Below are 25,379 nucleotides of genomic sequence, written 5' to 3' on the forward strand. Positions count from 1 at the left end.
TACACTTAGCTTTCCAGGCATATTTATAAAAATAAATATTGTTCATTAAAACACACAGGTTACAAACCAGGCCTAACGAAAAAGGAATTCCTATTTCTTTTATATTTCCTCCCATTACCCTTTCATGCATCGCCAATTAAAATCTTTCCTCTGGCAGGATCACACTGAGCCAAGTGAATGAAGAGGAAAGGAAAAGGGACAAGACAGAGCCAAACTGTATACAACAAAGCACGATCCTAAAGCCTCGCAATTAGAGAGGAGGGCCCGGGGAGAGTAAACATGGCGCGAGGGTCTCCTAAGATGCTGCGTTTGTGGAAGGATGTGTGCCTTACACTCTTGGAGAGGTCTCTGGAAAGACAACACCACTGGAAGGGGTCTTCCCTTTCACCTCAATGAAAGGCCACTCCTCCGTCTTGGACACATTCCCACAGTGCCTCTTCTCCTGGAAGGTCCTCAGCACCCCCAAGCACAGTGTTGGAAAGCAGTGAAAGCCCTCCTCCCCAGGCAGTCTGCACGGTCTGTTCTCGGTTCTGCTGCTGTGTGCCCTTGGGTGGGTCACCCAACCAGTGTGGACATAGTTTTCTTATCTACTGATAACGTCCTTTCCAACCCCATCATCTGATGTGTGGTGCCGACCCCCTGGCGACTCCAGGTGGGTGGGGTCTGCCTTTGAAGGCCCACTGAATAACTAGCAGCTGAGGGCCATGCTTTCTTAGGCGGAGGATCCCTCATTTACCTTCTTCATTGCGGCTCTTGTTCTGTGCCACTTGTAGCAGAGTCTCCACTTTGATCCTGTCCAAGCAGTCCCTTGGGTAGAACGCTGAATACATTTTTATCTGGAGCAAATGCCCCAGATTCCTCCCTAATGATTTTACGGATGAAACCCTTATACAGCCACTTATTTCTAGGCACTTACTTTGATTAAACCTTTATGACTGTTCTATCTCACTGTAATACAGTGTCCTGCACTTATTCAGTTCTTCAGTACCGTAGGATAGAACACCTTAATGACTATCAGCCTCTTCCTTCCACAACGGGAGAGAGATGAAACAAAAACGAAACTTACAGGTCAAATCCAGCCTCACCTCTAGAAAACAAGTGGCTCTGGGAGCTGTGCTATCACTTGTCCTCTAGGAGGCTACTTCTGTCACAAGAGATACTTCACAGAGCACAGGAAAACTGAATTGCAGAAGTGCTCTCCAGGACTGAGGGTGTCCTAGCCCAGAGCCTGGGTGACACGCAGGGAAGACCACGTCACGAGGCTGGACACAGCAAGCTGTCTTGGCCCAGACCTTCAACGTGACTTACGGTCACAGCACTGTATCCCCCATCCTGGGATTCCTTGCTATAGGCAATCGCATTACTCTTTAACCTGTACAATCTGTCTACAGGAGGAGAATGTACAGACTTCAAGCTGCTTACTGTCAAGTAATAAAGAGGCATTCTGGGGGGCTTCCCTGGCGGTCCGGCAATTAAGACTCCTCGCTTCCACTGCAGGGGTCACGGGTTCGATCCCTGCTGGGGGAACCAAGATCCCACAGGCCGCGCCGCACAGCCCAAAAATTAAGAAAAGAAAACCTTCTTTCAAAAAAAAAAAAGAAGAAAAGAAAAAAGAGGCATTCTGGTTAACATGGGTTGATGAACTCGATCATTGTGAACCTCCCAAGGCAGGGCACCTATGACTGTGAGTGTGCAAATCTGGGAGACTGGGTCCTAAAGGCAGGGGGGCCACAACAGCCACCTCAAGACCCCAACCTGGACCACGATGATTCATCAAAATAATGCCACCTGGTGAGGCCTAATGGAAGACAGCTCAGCCGCACGCTCAGGAGACCCCGAGGTAGCTCAGCATCTCACAGATTCTCACATTTTTTGTATTAATGCGGAGTTTACAGTTCATCAGAGAAGTTAACAAGCATTTTGCAACAAGCATTACTCATACAATGTACACCATTAGGGATCTCAAGTTCTTGGAAACCATCCATTCTCTTAGGTGAAAAAAACAAGCCCCTCGGGTGGGAGAAGGGACAGTCAGGGAGTTTGGCATCGACACGTACACAATGCAATATTTAAGATGGATAACCATCAAGGACCTGCTGTATAGCACGGAGAACTCTGCTCAATGTTATGTGGCAGCCTGGATGGGAGGGGAGTTTGGGGAGGATCTGATACATGTATAATGTATGGCTGAGTCGCTTTGCTGTGCACCTGCAACTATCACAACATTGTTAATCAGCTATACTCCAAGATAAAATAAAAAGTTAAAAAAAAAGAAAAAAAACAAGCCCCTTAAATCTAACATATGCTGTATACGTTATTCTCTGCATACAGCTAAGCTTCAGTCCAGCCTGAATTACTGTAATATTGTTATTTATAAGCCCTCACGCCTGTATACAGCATTACAGTTTACACAGAACTTTCATATCTGTCAAATCATTTGGTCCTTATAATTCATCAAGATAGGGGCCCCTGTCCTCATGTACATTTAAAGAAACGGAGACTCTGAGATGTCCTTTGAATTGCCTATGTCCTATGAAGTTCCTAGAGCTAGTCATCTGCAGAGCTGGGACCATGTCCTCCTAGTCTTCTGTGTTTCAATAGTCTGAACTGTCTGTGAGTTACTAGCTTGCTTCTTTAAAGAACCAGAACGTCATGAGTTATTTCTTCTAGAAGTGTTTAACTTAAATATAGAAACAGCTAACATATCAGGCCTGGAACCAAATCATGTCATTCCAGGGCTCACTGATCTCTCCAATGTCGCAGCAATCTAACCACAGAATTCTCTGTGTACGATCAGTAGGGGCTAAGTATGATCTCTCCTCTTCAAAGGAAGCCACGCTACCTAACAACTCAACGACAAACCCATCTATATTCTCACTGCCCCACAGGCTGACGGCCTCTGGAAGCCCACAGGGAGAGGGACCGTGTACGTGGCCTTCAGAACCAAGGCTGACCTTCCCAAGCCAGTGACTCAGCCTGTGTTTCATTCTCGCCAGGGCCCCTGGGACAGGAGCGCTACAGTTAGATGACACTGACGTGCTAGACGTCGGCGCTTAGCAACCTCTCCCACTGCAAATAACGCTCTTTGGAGACTTTCAGAGACCAGCTGCATAGGGAGAAGAGAGAGAAAACAAAATGAAATCGTGGGCAATGAGGCAGACCAGGGAGTGGGGGATGGGACAGAGGGGAATGACACCAAGTATGGGGAAAAACAACAACAAAAAGAGGTTCAGATATGTTGAAAATCTTCCCTGTCATATAGAGCCATTGTTTAATGGCATCAGCATTTCCCAAGGCATATCAGCAGGTTTCCATGAAGAAAAGAGATTGGGGAGGGTATACTGAAGTTGAAGATCATATTCTCCCCAAATTCAAATTGCTGGAACATGGAACACTTTTTCCGTAAAACACCTATGAACATTTTGTATAACTATATAGTATCAAGTAGAAAAGTTTGGAAAACACCACTCCTCGTCCCTCAAAGAATCTACCAAGAGCTCCTCCAAACTCCGCCTTGAGCTGCCCAGTCCCATGTTCCGAGACTCCCTTGAGACGTACTCCATCAAGCCAGACGGCCCATGGTCTACATGCAACCTGCCTCCTGAACCCACTCAGCACCGACTGCTGCCGAGGCACCACCCCCAGGTCTCCAGGCCCAAGTTCAGAGCAGCTCGCCTCTGGCTGTACAAAGGCTGTGCCAGGGGCTCACCTAAGTCCAGCTGGAATCAGGCTGGGTTAGACCAGCCCAAGTGCAACGTGTGGCCTGCTAGAGGGACATATACAAGTACAGACCTGTGACAGGAAACATTAAACAATTTTAAAGACAGCATTTTAACATGTTTCATTGGTCATCTTTGCGTGTTCCGTCAGTTGCTGGTAGCCTTGGGGGGCAGACCGTCAAGCTTAGCGACACACATGCCTGTATCCAACGTGGCTCCCCCATTTCTGATCTTCTGTGCGGCCCCAAAATGCTACCGCTGGCCGCCCATCATCGCTGGCAGCACACAGGGGGACCCAGCCACTTCCTAGGCCACAAGGAGGCTTTGTAGCTCTGGCTGCAGGAGGGCTCTGGGATGCCGTGACAAGGAACGAGAAGGGCGTTGGGTCCCGATCTTCCGAGGAGACAAGGCCCTCCCTGCCAGCTGGCCCAACACGTACCTGACACTCCACATTGCAGTAAAATGCCTGCTTGCATCTTCCACATTTGGACAAGCCTTCTTTCCTTAAAAAACAGAAAGGGCACTGTAGTGTCGAGAGGCAGGGAAACGTGAAGCTGCACATTTTATCATGCAGTAGCCACAGCCATCTGGTCCGAAAGCAGAGCCAAGAGTCACCTTACCTTGCTCTCCCACTGACAGGCGGCATTCTCCCAAAGGAGAGTTTGACCAGGTTCAGCCCTTGAGTAGGAGGGAGTTAGTCAGAGAGGACACGCACCGACATTTCCCGGCCCCGACAGCATGAAAGGCGCTTTTCCAAAGAGACGAATGACACACTCTTTGACTCATGAGCCTGGCCTGGGACACCACAGCTGCTACCATCACCTGCACTATATCGTTCAATAGTTTGGGGCAAGTCAAAGGCTCTTATGTCCTGATTTTTCTCACCTGCTAGACAGGGACAGAAATAAACAAGGCCACCTTGGAAGTTTGCGTCTGTACAGATGGAGGATTGGGGTCCACCCACACTGGTGAAAATGCACTGTGAGTGGCAACTTTTAGTATTTAGAGACGCAAGTGATTCAGAAGAGAGGATGGAGGACGTCGGTAACTCAGATGTTGTCCGGGAAGCTGAGTTTAAAAACAATGCAACCCAGCAAGTGGGAACATATTCGTGAATAAAATATTCCCAGATCTGACTGGTACGCACATCCACCTTGTCGGTATCCTATTGAGCGATTCTTCTGCCTCGTCATAATTAGGTCAGTCCTCCCTGTTCGTTGCCATGTGATTTATCTTCCCGCTTCCCACAGAGGACAGGGATATTGCTGTCTCCCAACTGTTAGGCGCCGGTGTGTTTGCTGCGTTAGACAAGCCACGGTTTTTTTCAAAAACTGTGAAGCCTCTAAGTTAAACCACATACGACAGAACTCTTAAAAATTTTTTTGAGGCAGGGAACCACCTCAGGGTTAAATCAGAGCACTGTCTGTAAAGCCCGCCGTCTCATTCTCACCCACCACACTGAAGCCGGCTTTCTGACTTACAGAAATGCTGATGCCGTGAAGAGCACTCTTGCTACTGTCAGGGGTGCCCCCCGCCCTGCAGCGGAGCCCCTTCGCACCCATCCCTTCTGCAGCCTCCCCGGAGAGCTGATATTTCGTGATATACATATAATCACGCTGCACAGTCCTCCTCTGCGTCTCGTCAGCAAGTGGTAGTCACCACACGACTCCCACGGAATCGGGAAAGTGTTCCCAAAATGCTACCGTTGGAACGAAACACACTGCCTTGCAGTTTTCATGACAGCGCTTGGGTTCCAAGAAGCAGACTGAAGAATGTGTGGGAGAAAAATGCATCTTGTGGTGGAGGTATAAATAAATGTTCCAAGTTTGCACATCTCAGTGGTTCAAAAAGGAACCCACTGCTTTGGCTGAGCATATTTTACGGCCTGAAATACCCTCCGAGGAGATACATCTGGACGAGAGGCACGGTCCCTGCTCTCCTGCATTTTATGCCAAGAGGAAAAGGACAGATGATGTGTGTGAAGACAGCCGTGAAGTGAGTTGTGAGCAAGTGCTAAGTGACACGGACCATGAAGGAATGCCAAAGGGATGGCAAGTACAGAAGGGCAAAGCCAAGGAGGGAACTTTGAAAATTCTTTCCAAAAAGAAGTGCGTTTGGACATGGACAATGGATGGGTAGGTGCTACCCATAACAATGTCCATCTGAAACAACCATTAGCTAAGGTTTGGTTTTGCAGGGGGGGGAGGTCACAAAACCTCTCTGAGAATCTGAAGCTATTAACTCTCCCCAGCAACCCACCTTCTCCCCAACCCCCCAAAAACAACAGAAAATTTTGTGAAATTTCAAAGGCTCACGAGTCACCTAAAGTCTATACATGGACTAGTGAAGAGTCTCTGAAACTAGAGTTAAGACCCCTTCATATAAAAGATTAGGAAATTATAATGTCTTTATTAGCTCTACACCATACAAAAAAAAACGAGTATTATATAGAGAGATCTTCCCGCACAGATGCCAGCAGTAAAGCCACTATGAAACCAAGGTTTGTTTTCAGTTTCAAGGTAACATCCCAGAGAGAAAAAAAGCAACTGGGCTCTGGTGAGCTCGGGAAGAACTCTAGTGGGATTTCATCACCATGATAAATCTCCCAAAGGCTGGGTTTCATTCAGCCCAGCCAGTCACCACGGCCACGGCCATCAACAATGAAGATCAGGGAGAAAGAGCTAACTTGTCGGGACCGGCGACAGGTTACATAGTTCTTACCGCCCGCCACAGTGGTTCCCAAGATGTGGTCTACAGACTACTGGGGGCCCGAAGACCCTTTCAGGGAGTCCGTGAGGGGAAAACTATTTCCACAATACCGCTACTGCCTTTTCTGTCTTGACATCTGCGCTCTAGAAGGTGTAAGGTGCCTGGAGGGTGAAACCTGTGATGCTTTAGTACAAATCAAAGCAGCGGCACCAAACTGTCCGAGTGGTCACTGTGTTATTCCTCACTTCCACACACTACAGCAAGAGGGGGGAAAGCCAGTATCACTTAAGAATGTCCCTACTGAAATCTAAAACATGACACAGACGAACTTACTTACAAAACAGACTCACAGACATAGAAAACAGACTTGTGGTTGCCAACAGGGGCGGAGGGGTGGGAGAGAAATGGATTGGGAGTTTGGGATTAGCAGATGCAAATTATTATATCTAGGATGGATAAACAACAAGGTCCTACTGTATGGCACAGAGTACTATATTCAATATCCTGTGATAAACCATAACGGAAAAGAATATGAAAAAGAATGTATATAGATATATATCTCGGAATTACTGTTATACAGCAGAAGTTAACACAACACTGTAAATCAACTATACTTGAATAAATTTAAAAAAAAAAAAGAATGTCCCTAATGAAGCAGTAACAAATATTAACGTCACTAAACCTCAACTCTTTGGTATGTGTTTTTTTTGGACATCCTGAGATGACATGGGAAGAAGGCAGGAAGCATTTCTGCTCCTACTGAAGGATGAGGGCTGTCTCAGGGAAGAGCTTTGGCCATCCCTGGAGCCATAAACTGAACTAGCCACTGTTTTCTTGAAATGCCACTTTTACCTGAAAGAACAACTTTAGACAAACTGGTTATTCAGACTTGTGTATCTGGGAGCTATATTATGGAAATTAATGAAGTGAGCCCATCACATCAAGGAAAATAACTAGCAATATTTGTTGCCAATGATAAAATTTGGGCTTTTGAGCAAAAATTAAAATTTCAGAACATACATCGGCTGCCCTAGGCTTGACAGTCTCTCGTCTGATGAGACTGGTGGTGGTTTTCATAATTATGATTTTTTCATATGGTTTGATGCAATAAAGTTTTAGAAGGTCTACATAGTTTCGTGAACCAATGTTTTCCAAATGACCAGTGTATGATGTTTTAAAAATTAAGCAGGGGTAAAGGAGTCTTTCAAAGTACAAGACAGACTAAGGGATTTTACGTATCAGAGTACATAAAATTCACAGATGGCTTCAGATTGCACATTACAACTAGTCTTTAAGACAAAATCACTTACTGAGATCTAGTGTTGAATCAAAGAGTATCTGCAATTAACTGAAAAGGCTATTAAAATACTCCTTCCCTTCCAATTACGTATTTATTTGAGGCCAGATTTCCTTCGCATACTTCAACCAAAACTACATAATTCTCCAGACTGAATTCAGAAGCATATCTGAGAATCCACTTGTTTTCTGGAAATCCGGACATTAAAGAGATTTGCAAAACTGTAAAACACCACTATTCTCATTAATTCTTTTGTTTTGGAAAACAGTCCTCATATAAAAAAATGTTACATTAACAGTAATGGTTGCTGTCATTTTAAAATAAATAAATGCTTTATAATACTTTATTTTTAATTATTAATACAAATATGGTATTGATAAATACCAAGGTAAATAAAAAAAGCTCTTTGGAGTTCTCAATTTCTAAGGGTGGCGAGGGCTCTTAAGACCTCCGTTATACATATATACAATGGAATATTACTCAGCCATAAAAAGGAACGAAATTGGGTCATTTGTAGAGACATGGATGGACATACAGACTATCATACAGAGTGAAGTAAGTCAGAAAGAGAAAAACAAATATCGTATATTAATGCATATATGTGGAATCTGAAATTGGTACAGACGATCTTATTTACAAAGCAGAAATAGAGACACAGACTTAGAGAACAAACATATGGATACCAAGGGGAAAGGGGTGTGGTGGTATGAATTGGGAGACTGGGATTGCCATACATACACTATTGATACTATGTATAAAATAGATAACTAATGAGAACCTACTGTATAGCACAGGGAACTCTACTCAGTGCTCTGTGGTGACCTAAATGGGAAGGAAATCCAAAAAAGAGGGGATACATGTATACATATAGCTGATTCACTTTGCTATACTGCATAAACTAACAGAATATTGTGAAGCAACTATACTCCAATAAAAAAAAGACTAAAAAGTTTGAAAACTGATCTCTTGCAATAATTCCATCAGCTGTGAAGAAGTTATTATTCCCGCTTTTCAAATGAAGATATTGAGGATCCTAGAGGTGAAATATCTAATCCAACATGGTCATTCAGAAGGTAGGTAGCAGAATCAGAATTCACACATCAAGGTACATACTATGTCTCCATCGTGCAAAAATATCCTTCCTTGAGTACTGTGACATGAACCAAAAATAATCTATGTGTCTGGATAACAATAATAACAAAGTATAAATAGAGGCATTCTTTACTCTGGTCTGCATAATGTCCCAGCTCCAATGGTATCCCATTAAAGCTACTTGGCCTCAAAGATGCAATGGGGAGAACCCAGGATCATTTCTGAAAATGAGATCTGGGGAGGGAGCATCCCCACAGAGGGTCTCTCAATCAACTGTTCCAGAGGAATCAATATCACCTGAAGCAGACTGGAATAAAATAAGGATTAATTTTGTATTCGGTCTGTGCAAAGAAGGTCCCTCTGTCTCTTGCAGTGTGCTAAATCCAGGTGTTTCTCAGACACTGGGCCAGTCCAAGCAGGACTGTGTCCTCTGGGAACTGGGTGATAGAACACTGCAGCTCTCACAAACAACAGATAAAGCCTTGCCTGGCTCAGAGGCAGATTTTACCGTATATATGCTTATGGAGTCATCTACCTGGCTACATGTGAATTTTCGTAGCAAAGATTCTCCTGAGCCAAACTGCCTTCACAGTAGAAAAGGAGAGAAGCTAAGCCAGTTACCGAGAGTGAATAGCATAAGAATTTCCTTTGATCTATTTGGTAATAGCAGTTCTCAATGAAATGGGGTAGGGATGGGAGCTCTGTTTAAATTATCCTGATTATGTGCTTCAGTTTTTCCCATAGCTTTTCATAGGGAGAGATGTACACGTTTCATTAAGTCTAACGGTTGAAACCCAAACTAATATTTGCTGAGCTGGCACGTGCACTGTGTGTGTGTTTGAGAGAGAAAGAGAGAGCTCCTGTGAGAGTCTGACTATTGCTGACTGCAAAGTTTAGCCAGAGAGAAACTTCATATGGGAGATCCATTTTCACTGTAGGAATATACAGGCTTTTAGAATAAACTCTGTTCCTGCAGAAGACACAGCTGTAAATCTTTCATTTGCAATGTAACCTGATCTGAATTGTCCAGGAGCTTTGGGGAAAGACTGCAAAAACCAAGAAAAGAAAACTGCCCTCAGACAAAAGATTAATAAAGGTCATTTGGAGGAATGAAGTTGACATAACTGAAAAGGAAGGGAACTGAAGGAAAGTTCCTGGTGAATCACACTCATAACCTCTTGGAGTGGCTCTCAACCTCAGCTGCATGTGTCCTTCTGGGGGTGGGGTTGTGTCTAGCAGTTCTCATCAGACTGATCTGTGTTGGGAGTTTTAGAGAACTACCCGGATCTAACGTGCTTCCAGAATGCAGAACCACTGGCCTAGACCTATGGTCTTCCATTTGGGTTAAGTGTTTCTGGGTGCTGAATTTGCCGAAGAAGAGTGCCGAAGCATTCTTCTCTGCAATGCAGACTTTACAATGTAACTCTTCTTAAGAATGCCTGGCACACACAGGATGTATTAGGTTGTTTAGCTACCTTGATGATGGTCAGAATAAAGTGGCAGACACCGTATTTTCTAACTATGACAAGCAAATATTCTAGAAGCCAGGTGCAAATTTTAAAAAAGGAAGGCTCAAGCTTTCTTTCTGCCTCCTCCTGATTCCCGCTTCACAATGTAGGATGAAAATGATGAGTTACTTTTCCTACTTCCCTATCTCAAGTCCTTTTTTCTTTCTGGTGCTTGAGGTGCTGTGTGATCTTGGGCAAATTATTAATCCTTTCTGAACCTGTTTCCTCCTCTGTAAAGATACAGTTTCTACCTCATAGGTTTGTTATGCAAATTAAATGAGAAAATAACCCGTGAAGCCTACAACTAGTAGAATTTTAATTAGCCTTCATTCTTCTTTTTTTTTTTTTTTTTTTTTAAGTTACCTCAACTCCTGAAATATCTTCAGTACAATGTCACTCAGACTCAGAGTTAGAGGATTTATGCTTCTAAAGCCTTTGTTTTACAGGCAAACACCTACCCTGCTGTGAATGGAAGGGCTCTTTGAACTTAAGAAATGGTTCTATCCACAAAGGGAGGAAAGAAATGTTACAGGAAAATGCAAGTATCTGATTATTAGTGACTGGGACAGAACTTAGAAGACACGCTCCTGTCATTTTCTACTGGAGGAGACACACGCCGTGATTAATTTTCTTGCTTTGAAAATTCGGAAGCCTCGAAGATCAACAATTAGGGTTGTAATTAACAACTCCTGCTAGTTAACGCGTTGCCACAGGCGCTGTTGGTGGAGATCAAAAGGATTTGATCCTGCAAGCTCCCTCCTTTCTGCTACTGAAATGAATGTTTCGGTGGGTTTTCCCCATGAAAGAGAACGATACTGGCATGGAGTGGGTTTGCAATAACAATTACTTTTAACTAACGGTGACAGAAGAAATGACAAGTAGGCTCTGTTGAACAGAGGCGGTCCTAGCCAAATGAAAAAGAGAAAAGGAAAAAAGCCCCAGTGGCCAATGTAACTTCTCCACAGGCTGAAATAAGACAATCAGAAGCAAAGTTAGCCTCCCACCCAGAGAGAGTGGTTACACTAGCAAATTTCTATTTGAGAGAAATAAAAATTGGAGAAATTGTGGCAGAACCCCTGGTCAGGGGACAAGGATAATACTCAGGGTACTGGTTTTTGTTTAACGGTGAAAGATGCTCCACATAGCACTTTAATCCACAATGTAACAGTGAAAATGGGACCACTTGCTGTGGGAGCGTCTTCCCAGAGCAGGGCTGAACCTTCCCCTGGGCATCAGGCTTTGTTCTGAGGCTTGTTAAAAGTTAGAGCCCAGGGCCTCCAGGGAGGCGAGAAATATTTAGGGCAGTAAGGCAGCAACTAATAGGTTTTCCCCAATACTGGAATAGGAGCTGCGATTTACAAGGAGAAAGCTGGGCTTGGTGGTCAGCACTGAATGGTTGACCTTGTTATAAAACGATGACCCTGGGGGAAAACGGGGTGACGCAGGTCAAAGGGTATAGTTTCGGTTGTAGGAAGAATAAAGTCTGAGGATCTACTGTCCGGCAAAGTCACTACAGTTAATAATACAGTATTGTATGCTTGAAAGTTGCTAAGAGTTGAGCTTAAGCATTCTTGCCACACAAAAGGAAGTTACCTAGGTGAGGTGATGGATGTGTTGATTATCTTGATCTTAGTAATCACTCTACAACCTCTACTCTACAACCTCATCACATCGTACACTTTAAATACAGACAATCATATTTGTCAATTATTCCTCAGTAAAAGCTAAAGAAATACTGTAGACATGACTCGCCACATCACTGATTCATGAAAAGTCAGGCTCAGCAATGAAAAAACGGTGAGGATGCTAAATTAGGATTTGTTTTAAGGCAGGCTCTAGTTGAGATGAAATTTACCTTTGCCTTAGAAAGAAAAAAAATCATGAGGCTTATGGAGAGAGCAGAGAACTACTGACCCTACCGAACAGTGAACATTATATTACTCTTTTCAGCCACTGGACAACACCTACAACCAAGCCTCATCTTGCAGGCCCTGTAAAATCCCTAACAGTTGAAGCCTGCCAGAAGAACAGATGTAGGCTCTTTTAAATTTAACATTCTCCTCTGAAACTCTTTATATCAAATTTTGCGGGAGATGAGAATGACACTTCCTTGCAATTTGCCTTTGACTCCTCTGATGCCTACCGATTGGGAAGTCAAAAGGAAAGAAACAGGGGCCACAGGGCACGTGACCGAGCCAACTCCCGGGCACTTGACCGAGGTGACGGCGGCGTCTTTGAACAGCTGCGAAGGGCCGGGGAGACCTAAACTCAGAAGCTCGCGGGCTGCCGGCCCGTCTCGGCCTCCACACACAGCCGCGGGCGAGTCGAGTTCGAACACTTGCTGAATAAAGAGCCCGCCTAAAACGTGATCTGGCCCTCAGTTTCCTCGCCTGTGACGTGGGTACAGTGTTGCCGGAGGGACAGGGTTGCCTCAGGCCTAGGTGAGGCAGGGTGCATGGAATGCCCTGCCAAGTAAGCAGCGGGGTGAAGGCCTGGCCGGACGCAGTGGCCCGGGGAAGCAGGCACCCCGTTCATCTACCCAGAAAGCTGGCCATGGGTCACGTGCCGAGCAGAGCAGCACCCCTCTCCTCGGCTGACTTCAAGGACCAGCCGCAGAGAGTGGGTATGTGGCGGGCCTGCACCCTCTGGGTGCGAACCACTTGACTTTTGTTGTCTTCCTAGATCTTTCCAACAGCCGTGTGGGGTCCGTGTCGTAGACGGGGAGACTTTGCTGAGGCCGCACAGCCTGCAGTGAAGGAGCCAGGGTTGGACCCAGGTGTCAACCTGCTCAACCCGCAGGCCTTCCGGCAGGTGGCTCCTGCACCCCAAGGGGGCCTGTGCGGCGCCTCCAGAAGGGACTCGGCCCCCGTCCATGAGACCCACCCGTCACTCGTGTCCCCTCTGTATCCATCATCAGCGCCAGTGTCTGGAAAACCTTAACAGGCCCGTGGTGTTCTGGGAGCATAATTAAGATGCTGGAACCACAGGCCCAGAGCTGTGAGTTTCACTGTACAGGACGGGGCCTGCCCCTGGGCGGTCTAGGCACGGCCACGTCGGATCCTTTTCCCCAGAACCTAAGCCACCCACCGCCCGTTAGTATGTCTGGCCCTCAAGAGGAGGGGCTCTCGGACACATGAGATCATCACAACAGACCTGCCTCACTTTCTTTGTTAACAGACCATATTAAGAAAACAAAAACAAAAACAAAAACACAGTTTTAGGGACTTCCCTGGCAGTCCAGTGATTAAGACTCTGAGCTTCCACTGCAGAGGGCACGGGTTCGATCCCTGGTCGGGAACGAAGATCCCGCACGCCCTGCAACGTGGCAAGCAATCAATCGGTTCTAGATTTACTGAAGTTAAGAGTATGGAGTGCCCTCATTACAGCCCCCCCACATACACACACACCCGCGCACACACGCAATTTCCTTTCTTGTTAACATCTTACATTAGTCGTACATTTGCTACCATTGATGATATTGGAACATTATTAACTAGAGTCCATAGTTCCTTCAGAGTTTCTTAGTTTTCCCCCCACGTGTTTCTTCTGTGTCAGGATCCCATCAAGGATGCTACATCACATGTAACTGTCCACCTCACTTTTTCATTCTGAAGGTGCAGTATTGAGAGAAGAGGTTAAAGAAGCACATAATTGCTTACCTTGTTCTTGGCTCTAAGTCTGAGAAAATGCTAGGGAGGAGGCTGCCGCTGGGGGCTGCGTTCTGGTGTTGTGTCTGGCAGGTGCCAGCCGAGTGGGGCACCGGGTCCTGGGGAAAGGCAGGGCCCTGAGGAGAGGCTTTCCTCCAGAGCGACCCTGCTCAGAGTGGCCCCTCGGGTTGGGGTGACGGGAAGTTATGTGTAGAGGATAGAAGATTTCTGTCTGGGGTGATGAAAACATTCTGGACATGGATGGTGGTGATGGTTACACAAATTTACTTAATACCACTGATTGTAAAGCATTAAAAATGCTTAAGTTTTATATATATTTTACTACAGTTTTTTTAAAGCTGAAAAAATAAATATGCAATTTAAAGAAGAAAAGAAAAAGGAAAGAACCAACCAATGAGTTCTCTCATATAGGAACTGACAATAAGCAACAGCCACCATTTCTTCCAATGGTACAATAAATGACAGAAGTTATCAGCAGTACTTTGTAACGAACACAATACTAGATTCTCCTATGACTGCTGTTGCCCTAAGTTCTACACCACCTAGGTGATTAAATATCAAGGAAAAGGACAAAATCAAAGTCATACAAATGTAACTATTTAAAGGCTTAAAATGCTAACAATACCCCTCACTTCAACATTCTGGCCACAGAGTAGAAATAGACGATGTAAAAATACCTTTATAACCTAATGATAAACCTAAGTTCCAGAATATGGTCAGGCCCTCTGCAGCCAAACATGAGTATTAACTCCTGGCCCAAGAAACATGTGACCTGCTCTAAATCTTGCAAGAAAGTGCACCTTAATTGGTTACAGAAGAATTTTAAGAGGTGACACTCTCATCCTCTTCATTTCATTTTCCTACAGTCAAACAATAAAAAATCGAATTGTCAATTTACTTAGGTGAATTACCCCAATTTTGGACTGGACCTTGGTAACTCAAACTTATATATCGTTTGAACAGATACAAATAAATAGTAAACTCCTCTCAAATAAATATAAAGTACTAACTAAATAAAATGAAGAGACTGTGGGATGAAGTATTGAACAGGAAGCTTCATAAAAAGAGACGCAATGTGGGAGTTCCCTGCGGTCCAGTGGTTACGGCTTGGCGTTTTCACTGCTGTGGCCCAGGTTCAATCCCTGCTCAAGAAACTAAGATCCCACAAGCCTCACGGTGCGGCCAGAAAAAGAAAAAAAAATGCGATTTGCGCTGGGCTCTGTTCAGGATGAACAGACCTAGAGGAGAAGGCCTTACCAGGGAAGAAGGCAGAGGGTAAGTAGGGGAATAATGCACAGAGGAGCATTCCTGGTTCAAGCAGACATTGGGGAGAAGGAGGAATGACACAGCGCCTTTGTGGGGTACTGCAAAGACAACTCAGATTTTGTTTAGGGTTTAAATGAAATAGTAGCAAGGGATAATGCTAGACAGGGTGGGAGGGGCACTGAATACGGAGGACTTGAGCAGTCAAGATTTCGTCCTGAAGGAAACAGGGATCCATGAAGGGTTCTGTGGTTATTGATAAGCATTCATTTCCAAGAACAAGCAGAGCTGTATATATATTGGTACGTGATGTACATATATAAATAGGTGATGAGACCTGTCCAAAGAACCGCTAGTAAAATAAGTTGCAGAAATGAGACTATTCATTTAATAAATATTTACTGAGGTTATGGGGCGTCAGGCCTCAGGCTAAGTGCTAGGCTACAAAGTTGAGTAAGACCTGGTTCCTGCAGTCAAGGAGTGAGTGTGATGAAGGAAGTATGCACAAGGTGCTATGGGTGCAAAGACACGCGAGTGTGTGTGTGTGTGTGTGTGTGTGTGTGTGTGTGTCTATGTACCACTATAAGCAGTTTGGAGCTGCTGGAATGAAACTAACACTGCAGAGCAAGCTGGACCCAAACATCACCCAGATGCCCAGCCCTGGGAACGTGCCAGCAGGCAGCTCTGACCCTACAGTGGAGCTCTACCACCACTCTCTGAAGACGCACAGAAATAGAAGATGGCAGTGGGCTGCTTTCCCCGCTCTGTGCCTAGAAAATATTTAGCAGCTAGGTGTCTTGAAAGGCCTGGACGCGTGCCGAAATCAATTAAATATTGAGTGAAATAAGTAGACTGTTTCTAAATCTCTACTACTTTGGGAGCCTGAAAGTTTTTAAGGTGAGAAAACCCTAAAGGTTGTTTTTTAAAGTAGTATTTAGAAATATTTATTCAGGTGTATGAGTAGACTAAATTTCATCAACTTCTGAACAATGTCTACCCAAAGTGCTGCTATTTTAACACAGTGCAGGGATGCCACAATTAGACCAAACTATTATCTGATCAAAGCCCTCCCTTAGTTTGCATAAGTCATGAACCAGCGTGTGTGGTTAAACGTCTTTCTAAGAGTTTTCTTTATGACATACATTATCAGTGTTCCATAAAAGAAAAACACTCAACCCCAAACCTTACTGCCTTTAACAAAAAATCTGCTAAAATGACAAAGTTCAAGGCACTACTAAAAACTGTCACCTGCCATCTGCCTCTACAAGGATGAAGTCACTAGCCACTGCAGTCGTTGACCTTCGACACCCCCGAAAGGAGTTCAGGGGGGAGATCAGGAATGAGGCGCTCTGTGCTCTGGAAAGAACTGGCAGAACAGGCCTTCAGATAGTTAGAAATTTTCAGAAGATTTTATGAGCCCAATTTCTGACACCTTCTCATATCCAGAAAAGCACTGAAATGATGAACAGAGACATCTGCTTGTCGTGACGAGCAGCAACCTTCCTGAGACTGGCGGGAACCTTCTGCCAAAATGTGTGCTTGACTGCATGTACGCCCCTTCGCCAAAATCGCATATACACTGACCTCGTCACACCCCACCTGCTAAGAGCAGTGCCTCAGAGCTCTCTGAGAGGCTGTCTCCTGGGCTACAGTCCTCATTCTGCCCCCAGTAAAACTTAACTCACAACTCTCATGTTGTGCTTTTTTTCAGTCGACAGTGGGTTTATAAAGATGGATCAAACCTGCTGGAATATAAGCTCTGTGGAGGGCGGGTGTTCCTTTTTTTGCACAGTTGTTTCCTAGGGATTCAGAACTCAGCGAGGGCTCCATAAATATAAATATTTGCTGAATACATTAAAAACAGAATCCCTGCTCTCAGGGAGTTTACCATCTGCTCATAATTAAATGTCTCTTACGGTTGAGGTTTTAAGAACATGTGAAGCTATCACCAGGAACAGCCATCATCACTCTGCTACAGATTTGTGCAACTGACAGATAAGACATTTTCCAGATTGCACAAGGGTGCTTCCTACACAAACACTGCTGTGGTGAGGAAAATCAACAAGATGTGAGCCCAGGGCCCATATCCCTTGAAGAGCCTTTCCTGCTCCTCACAGACTGAAGAGAAAAAGCTCCTCCTGTCCAAGATCTTTTCATTTCGCCACAGATGGCAACATAACTCCTTTCAAGTACCTGGATATAAAATCCTTGAGATTTTACTTGACTCGGAGGAAAAACTGCATCTTGTCGGTCGGCCAGTTTCTTTCCACCTCTCCCCCCAGGATATGCCTATGTCTTCAGGCCTCAGTGTGAAGTTCGCTTCTTGGTAAGCGAGTCGCCATTAGTTTTCCTCTCCCCCATGGTGACCGCAGATTCCCGGGGCTCTGAGACGCCTTGTTCATCACAGTGCACTTGCTGATACACGCTGGTGTCTCAGCTGTCACAGCAAGCATTTATGTTGGTTTCTAGGGACTACATAAACTTGCCAAAGATAAGCACTTACGGATTCTCCCTCTTTAAAAAGCAAACCCCAATCCATGTTAATAACGTACATGCCATACTTCCACTCAATCATCTGACACCTTCCACTTTGTCCCTAGATTTTATGTTAATAAATTGGCACGGGGAGTTCCATAGTATTTTTAAATTTTTGATTGAAGAAAAATCTGAGACACACAGCTGGATTCTCAGCAAGTGCATGGACTAGAAAGATAAGTTGTTTCCTGAACCCTCAAGACGTTTTGGTATTATTTTCCTGCTAAATTGCATATTTCTGGCCTTCAGAGAAGTCTAGAAGAGATCTGGTTTCCTTCTGTTCTATTGTGTTGGTGTGAACGCCTTTGCAATTGAAAAGGAGGCCTCAGAGGGTGGTAGGAACAGAGTCAGCAGAAGTTACACAAAGTGAGGTGTGTGGCTTTGTGGCTGGTTAGAGCGCCTGTGCTAATGAGGCCAAGGTCAAGGGTTCAGCCCCTGAAAAGGCAGTTACTTCAGTCAATTCCCCGCTGGAGGGCTGCACCCCTAAACTACCACAGATTTGCTAGAAATCCAGAGATGCAAGGGTTGGGGATGTGAGCGGGAGAGTGGTGGTGGTGTACAGAGGCTAATATTGCGAATCCCTTGAGAGGGGACAGAGAGACCTCTAGTGCCAGAGCTGGCCCCTCTCCAGGGCAAGAGGACTTCTCCAGAAACCACCTAGCCGCCAGGCTGACCAAAGGACGGTGCAAAGTCTGCACCTGGTCAAGTACAATCAGGGTGGCCTGTTCCATGTCTGTCTAGTTCCCTGGAGGCGATCAGGACATATATACTCACAGGTGCAAAGACGAGTAGGCAAACCCAGAGAGGGGCTGTCTGTGAGAGAACAAGAAATGGGAATGCAGAATCAATAACAGAGGAGAAATTCATTTCAGTCCAATTGTCCTTACACAGATCAGATGAAAGCGTGCCTTGAACTGAGAAATGTGATTACTCCACATCTGACGTTTCAGAAAACAAGGTGTGTGTACGGTGGGAGTGACCTCAGTTATTATTGGTGACTCCAATTACATAAGGGATATCTGTAATTATTGATTGCCTCCTTGGGAAGCAGAAATAAAGTGGCTTAAAATTGTAATTATTTCATATTTTCTTTATATTGACAACACGAAGAAAGGGGATAATAACCTCAGGCAGAAGAGGTACGTCTCAAACACCAAAATCAAGTAGAAACTTTCTTTGCATTTTTCTATTTCAAGTTCTGTAACAGACAACTTCACTGTCCCAGGTTCTCACCCGTTCTGAGTTCTCCTGAAGACCAGCTGCTGCCGAGCTACAGGCCTGAATCTTCCCAAAGGAATTTAAGACATTTCTGAGGATCTTTTAAAGAATCTTCTGACAGATAGTGTGCCATATGCTTGTCCTACAGGAATATCATCCTGGGGTCTCTTAGCACAGCTGCACCATGAATTCTGTTTCCAAACCATGCCCATTTAACCTTGCACGGAGTAGCGTTCTGAAGACTGGGTATGTTTAAGGGAAAAAAAAGGACAGGGGGTTTATACTCTCATATTGCCCTACCAGAGGGCAAAGAAACAAACTCTTTATACGTAGCTATAAAGACTAAGATGGTAAACTCGTCTTAAATAACTCGAGCATATTGAAAAATGTCCCAAACCCACAAAAGGACCAGAGCCTTGTATTTCTTTTTACATTTTATCAGGTAATAGTGGATAATACAGAAGAATATATGTAGCCGTTATGCAAATTCCAAAGCATTGGAATAAAAAAAAATCTCTGAACCCAAAGCAGCACAAGATACAAGACAGCTGAATCAATTTATTTGTTGAACTTTTAGAAACAAGGCATTAATCTGTTGAATTATCTCTTGGGGGAAGGGGAAGCAAAAGCAAAGAGGTGATAAAAATTGCATTCACTTGAGAAATCAGAAGTGAATTAAGTCCTGGTGTCCAGGTGTGAACCACACGGTAGATTCAGGTCAAAAGGGGCAGGGAAGGAAAACAACACTCAGGATAGGAAGACATGGTTCCCTCCATGAAGGACACAGAGGCTGGCCCTAGGACGCGCTCAGTCAATATCTGACCCCCAAAATGTGAAATTCAAGGAAACAACCTTTCCAGCCCTCAGTTACTCCCTACATAAAATGGGATAAGGTCTTCTCTACACAAGCCATCCTTGGGAGGATCAAATTAAGAATGTATCTGGAAATGCTTTATGAGCTAGCTGCAAAGAGCAACACGATTTAAAGGAATGTCATTTTATATGGGATCTTCAAATTTTTGTGAGAGGATTTTGTGCAATTGCTTTTGGGAGGGAAAGGTGTTAGATGGTGGTTTTAACTCACCAGGGTTTGAATTTCACTTCAGGATATCCTGCTGCCGTTCTGTCTCTTTCATCTCATATCGTTTCCAAATGTGCAGCTTGGTCACTGAGCCCTGATAAGCTACAACAGAAATTATGCTCCCGCGTATGAAAAATGTGCGTGTTCTGGCACTCGGCACATCTGAAGTCTTGCAGGACAGCTCCTTGCCACAGCTGAAAGAATCATGCTGGAAGCAAAGAGCAGAGAGGAGCCATGGTATCCTTGCTAGGTGGAAAATTCTGGTTTCCTCCATTTCTCTTTTCAAACATTTGTTTAATCCCACGGTAAAAGAGTATTAAAGTATCTAAGCACTTTGGAGCTACACGAGCCTCATTTTTTTCAAAAAGCTTTATCTGTGTAGGCTAATCATATCACTTCTGTCAGGTTTCGAAAAATACTGAAAATTGATCCCAGACACCCATTATTATGCTGGGGGACCCGAGGTTGAGAACTGCCACTTTTAACTCCGGGTCAACATGCCATCTGAATGATGACTCCACTGGCCAACAAGGTACAGTATCTCCTTCCCAGTTTTCCCCACCCCAATGCCACCACCATAAAAAAATGTCCCTGAAGTGAGACTACGTTATCACACTATTTAACATTTAGCCAAGAGAGCTTATCAAACACGTCCGTACAAGCGAGACACGGGGCCAGTTCTGACAGCTCCCGAAGTGTCTGGGCCGTGCTAGGCCCTTGACTTCACTGTTTCAGGACCAGCTCAGTAGGTGGGTGTTAATGTGCACAGTTTACAGATAAAGGAACCTGGGAGTTCAGAGAGGTTAAATAATTTGCCTCAAGAAAAACCATCAGGAAGGGATGAAGCCAGAGTTCAAACCCAGTCAATCTGGCCCCAAAGTCCCTCCTTTGTAAAAACTTGAAATACTGAAATGTTGAAAATGGCAACCCAATGCCTCATTACCTCCTACACAGATGGCTTAACTTTATATTCTTTAATGTAACTTTTTAGAGGAAATCTGTTGTCTGTGTATTTTAATCTTCCTACCCATTCCTTAAAAATACATGTAAAAAGATGGAGGCAATTCTTTATTGGAGCATGTGTGTCCAATTTTTCATTCAGAGAACAAGATAACTTGAGAACGATTTGAAGCCCTTTCTCTCCTCAGAGACTCTCCAAGTCTCAGAGAACGTTCTCGGAATAAGCAGAATGACAGCAGCCCCGGGGATGACACCCCCTTCTGAAAGCAGCTTCAGGCCCAGGGCTCTTTCAGAGAACCTTAAGAACAGGATCAAGGCTTCACATCTCTTAATACTGCTTAAGATCAACTAAAGATGACTTCAGTTTGGTAAAACAGTGGGGAAGAGAATGCTGCTACAGAAAAAAAATCGGGGGGAACTTACACCTGTGTAACTGCTGAAATAGGCCATCTCAATCACAGTATTTTGATCGTGCAAACATTTTAATATTTAAGTCAACCACTCTGACTGAGCCAGACAGAATATAAATTTCCTGAAACCAGGTTCCAACAGCTCTAGTCCAAGGAGATGAAGTGGGCCTTCCTACTTTACCCCGATATGCTGAACGGACAGACAAAAAAGACAATATTCCTGCCTTGAAATGACCCATGAGCCAAGAGAATGAAAGATCAAGAGAGGTACATCCGCCCTCCTGAGTAACTGCACACAGAGTGAATATTCAGATGGAACCCAGGGTTACAGATTTTTTCCTTTCTGAGACAAATACTAGCAAGTGTTAAAAGATGTCAAAGACCAAGTGAAATATAATGTAAAAAATGTGCCACAAAATGTTGGCCAGGCCAATGTGTGTGTGTGGGGGGGGTGTACATAAAACGCATCTGAGAGGTCTGATGAGCTCAGCTCCCAACTGGAAGACATTTATATTTTTAGGGGCTGCCTTCTAGCAGCTGAGGCAAGATACACATCTTCCCAAGTGTCACCCTGAGTAAATGTGATACAAATACAAACTTTTGTCTACATTGCCCTGACAGTAAGAATCCCACTCCACAATTCCTATTATTTTTCAACTTATATAACATACTTATTCCTGAAAAAAATCACTTATTTTCCTTCAAAATAAGTCAAATCCTGATACAATTAATATGATAGGGAAGATCTGTAGTGGCTCATTTGTCTTAAGCAACGTTATTTACTTTCAACTTCTGGCACAAGAAACGATAAGGTGTAGTCTTCTTTTTATGGGAGGGGAGGGGAAGTCATGGATTTTGCCCTGTATGCTTCAGTATTTGAGAATTCTGCTCCGACCTCCTGGGGGAATCGTGGGGACATATATGCTTTCCTCTAGTACAGCTAGACAGAATAATTTGTCCTCGGTCTATACAGACAGTTGACAGAGGAAATGGTGCTAAATCTATGAGAATAATCTAGCCACTAATTCCAAACTAATCGTATTTAATGGAAACCAGAGTGGAGTACAAATATATTTCTAATTTCACAGGTATCATGATGTCATCATTTCTTGTGTGTTATTTTAGTTGATTTCAAATGAGTCCTTGGGGAAAGAGAGGAAAGGAGCTGTGGTTGCTGACAGAAGTTCACCTAAGCCAGAGAAAAGCCAGGGGAGGTGCAGCAGTCCCACCCCAATGCAGAGGGTAGCCCTGGTGAGGGATCTAAGGCAACAGTGACACTGATGAATGTCATTCAGAAAAAGGGAAAACAAAGGCAAACACTGTCCCATATGGCACGGTGATTTGCCAAGTTGCACCTGACCGTACCTTCCTGTTCTAAGGTCGGGGGTGTGTGTAACAGATAGAGTTTGGAGGCTCACAGCAAAAGAGAAGAATCTCTCAGCTCTGCTTCTCCACTGAGAACCCAGCTGGATTTGATCTTTATTTCACTGGAGGAGTGGTCAGATAACTACCATCTGAGCACCTACTATGTGCCTGGTACGGCAGTCTTCTCTCCCACGATGGACCCCAGGAATCACCAGGATCCCTGATGGAGGGAGGCCCCTTCTGTGCTGGGTGACCTTGCTTTGCTCCTGCCACTCCAGACACCCACACTGCTTCAGACTCTGAGCCACAGCAAGGCTCAGAAGATCAAGGGACCAGACACAGCAGCCTTTTTAACTTTGGGAAAACCCAATGCTCACTTCACTCAAACGTCGCAAAGTGGTGCCATGACCCTTTAGCTCTTGGCTCACCAATTCAAAGAGCCACATCACATACAGCCCTTAAGCTGCCCACGGCATGATTCTGTGTCTAGTTCCTTTCCAGGTCCCCCCAAGCGGAAGACAGCTCTGGCAGGGAGTCTGGACAAGACTACTATAGTATTTAGCTTTTGTCCCTTCTTTTGCTCTGTCTTACCGTGGAATGAGAGGAACATGTCTCGGAGATTGAGTACTTCAGCGTGTGTTGGACTTGAGACCTGTGTTCCAAAGGTACCCGCAGGACCTCAGGTGGGCTTAATCTAGCCCAGGAATCTCCACTTCAAAGATGAAGAAACTGTGGTTCAAAGAAAGTAAAGCAGGGTCCTGGAAGGCCCTGTACAAACTTAACTCCAATGCCATGCTTCCTGCCTCAGTAATTTTATTGAGCACTTAACTAGGTAGGAAATGGGGAGAACTGAAGACACCAGACTTCATTTTCTTAACTATAGGTGTGACTATACATACACAGTGACACTTCCTCTCTGGGCATTAGTTTTCTCCCCTGTAAAATGGAAAGAGTGTCGCATTTACGATTTCTAACGTGACTTTCAGGTCTGAAACTATCATAAGGCTTGAAGATATAATTATGTGTTGGTGTCTGTGAAGATATACACATATACACACATACATGATATGCTACAATTAAATACCAATTCCAGCCATACGTTTTGCCTCATCCCCCAGCAGCCATGTTTTCCCAATCCCAAACCAGGGCTAGATACGTCCCACCTGTGCAGCCCCTCTGAACCACGGGTGTGTGGACAGTACTCCTCTGGCTTCTCTCCAAATACCAAATGCAGAGGGTGACAAGAAAGAAGAGGAGCCATGTACTTTACATGAAATATTAAGTGTCATTAAGTTCCTTGAAGGAAACACGGCAAGTCTGCGGCAGAAGAGACTGTGGGGCACAGAACACATCGCAGGAAGCACAAGTTAAAGGTGACAGGCTGTGGCTGCGCGAACCTGGGACCCCGCTGGCAACGCTCCGAGTGGGCAGTGCGTGCCAGCGCTGGGAGCAAGCCTGGCCCCAAGCCCACGTGTGAGGGCAGCACCCTGCACCTCGCCAGTTTGCACATCCCGCGGGAGCGTGTCGGAAAACATGCCGTGCAGGACGTGCGACGAGAACTTGGCTGGTCTTTCCTAACGCACTTGGCACAGCCGGTCCGGGGTTCAAGGGCGCAGCCCGCCCCCTCCCACGCGAGCCGCCGGCGCTAGGACCCCGCGGGCCGCACGCACTTCCTCCCGCCGCGGTGCGCCCGCCTGTCCGTGTGGCGCCCCAGTCTCCCGCCCGCCCGCCCGTCGCCGCCGCCGCCGCCGCCGCCCCGCACTGCCCTACCTGGCGAAGCAAAACTCGCAGTGGTTGCCCCGCTCGTTGACCGTGAGCACGTAGGCGTAGGCCGGGCAGGAGAAGAGCAAGTCCCCCACCTGGAAGGGCTGCAGGGCCCGCAGCCCCCGGCCCTTGCCGGGGCTGCAGAATCGCTCCAGACCGCCGTCGCCCTCGGCCCTCATGCCGGCGGCCGGGCTGGCGCGGAGGGTCCCCGGCGCCGGCGGAGCCCCCAGCTACGGCTCCCCGCGAGCTGTTATTGGAGAAGCGTCACCCAGAGCCACGGGGGGGCGGGGTGGGAAGCTGCCCGGCGGACGCGGCGGCAGCCACTGCTCCCCGGAAGGGACGGCGGCCCCGCCCGGTCCTCGCGCGCCCCCGGGAGGCGGGGGACTTGCCGGGCGGCCCCGCCCCGCGTGCGGGACCCTCGGCTGCCGCCCCGCACGCGCCCGGAGCCGCTTCCGGTGTGGCAGCCGCCAGGATCTGCGTCCCAGGCGGCTCCTGGAAGGAGGGTGGGAGGCGTCTGTGCCTCTGCGGCGTCTCAACGGAGAGCGCTGGACGCTGCCGGCTTTCCGGTGGGCGGGATGGGGTCGCCCTGGGGTCAGGTATCCAATGCCTCCCGGAGAAGCCCGTCGCGTGATCCGCGCTTGTTTAATTGAAGGAGGGGGGGCAAGATGCTTCTCAACCTTAAGTTCAGTTCCTCTGTCCTTGTCAAGGACCCTAGAAGGAGTCCTCGGGGGACATCGAAGAGAAACCGCAGTAGCAAAGTTTGATGTGCTGAGGGTTAAAGGGTGCTTCC

The 25,379-nt window shown here is 45.8% G+C and overlaps 1 protein-coding gene across 5 annotated transcripts in view; it reads right to left on the bottom strand.

Annotated features, from left to right (window-relative positions):
• The window catches only part of SMYD2 (SET and MYND domain containing 2), a 93,859-nt gene extending 68,765 nt beyond the window's left edge, over positions 1-25,094 (bottom strand). For 3 of the 5 annotated variants that reach the window (XM_067029779.1, XM_067029775.1, XM_067029770.1), the window contains exons 1-2: positions 24,596-25,094; positions 4,159-4,222 (exon numbers count right to left, since the gene is read on the bottom strand). In XM_067029779.1, coding sequence (XP_066885880.1) covers positions 4,159-4,222; positions 24,596-24,768 — 237 coding nt within the window. In that variant the 5' untranslated portion in view covers positions 24,769-25,094. The remainder of the gene's footprint in view (positions 1-4,158; positions 4,223-24,595) is intronic. The other 2 variants (XM_059041756.2, XM_067029783.1) reach the window with 2 other exon arrangements.
• Between the last annotated feature and the right edge of the window lie 285 nt (positions 25,095-25,379).

This window comes from Kogia breviceps, chromosome 1, assembly GCF_026419965.1.
Source record: "Kogia breviceps isolate mKogBre1 chromosome 1, mKogBre1 haplotype 1, whole genome shotgun sequence".
In the NCBI taxonomy this organism is placed as follows: Eukaryota; Metazoa; Chordata; class Mammalia; order Artiodactyla; family Physeteridae; genus Kogia; species Kogia breviceps.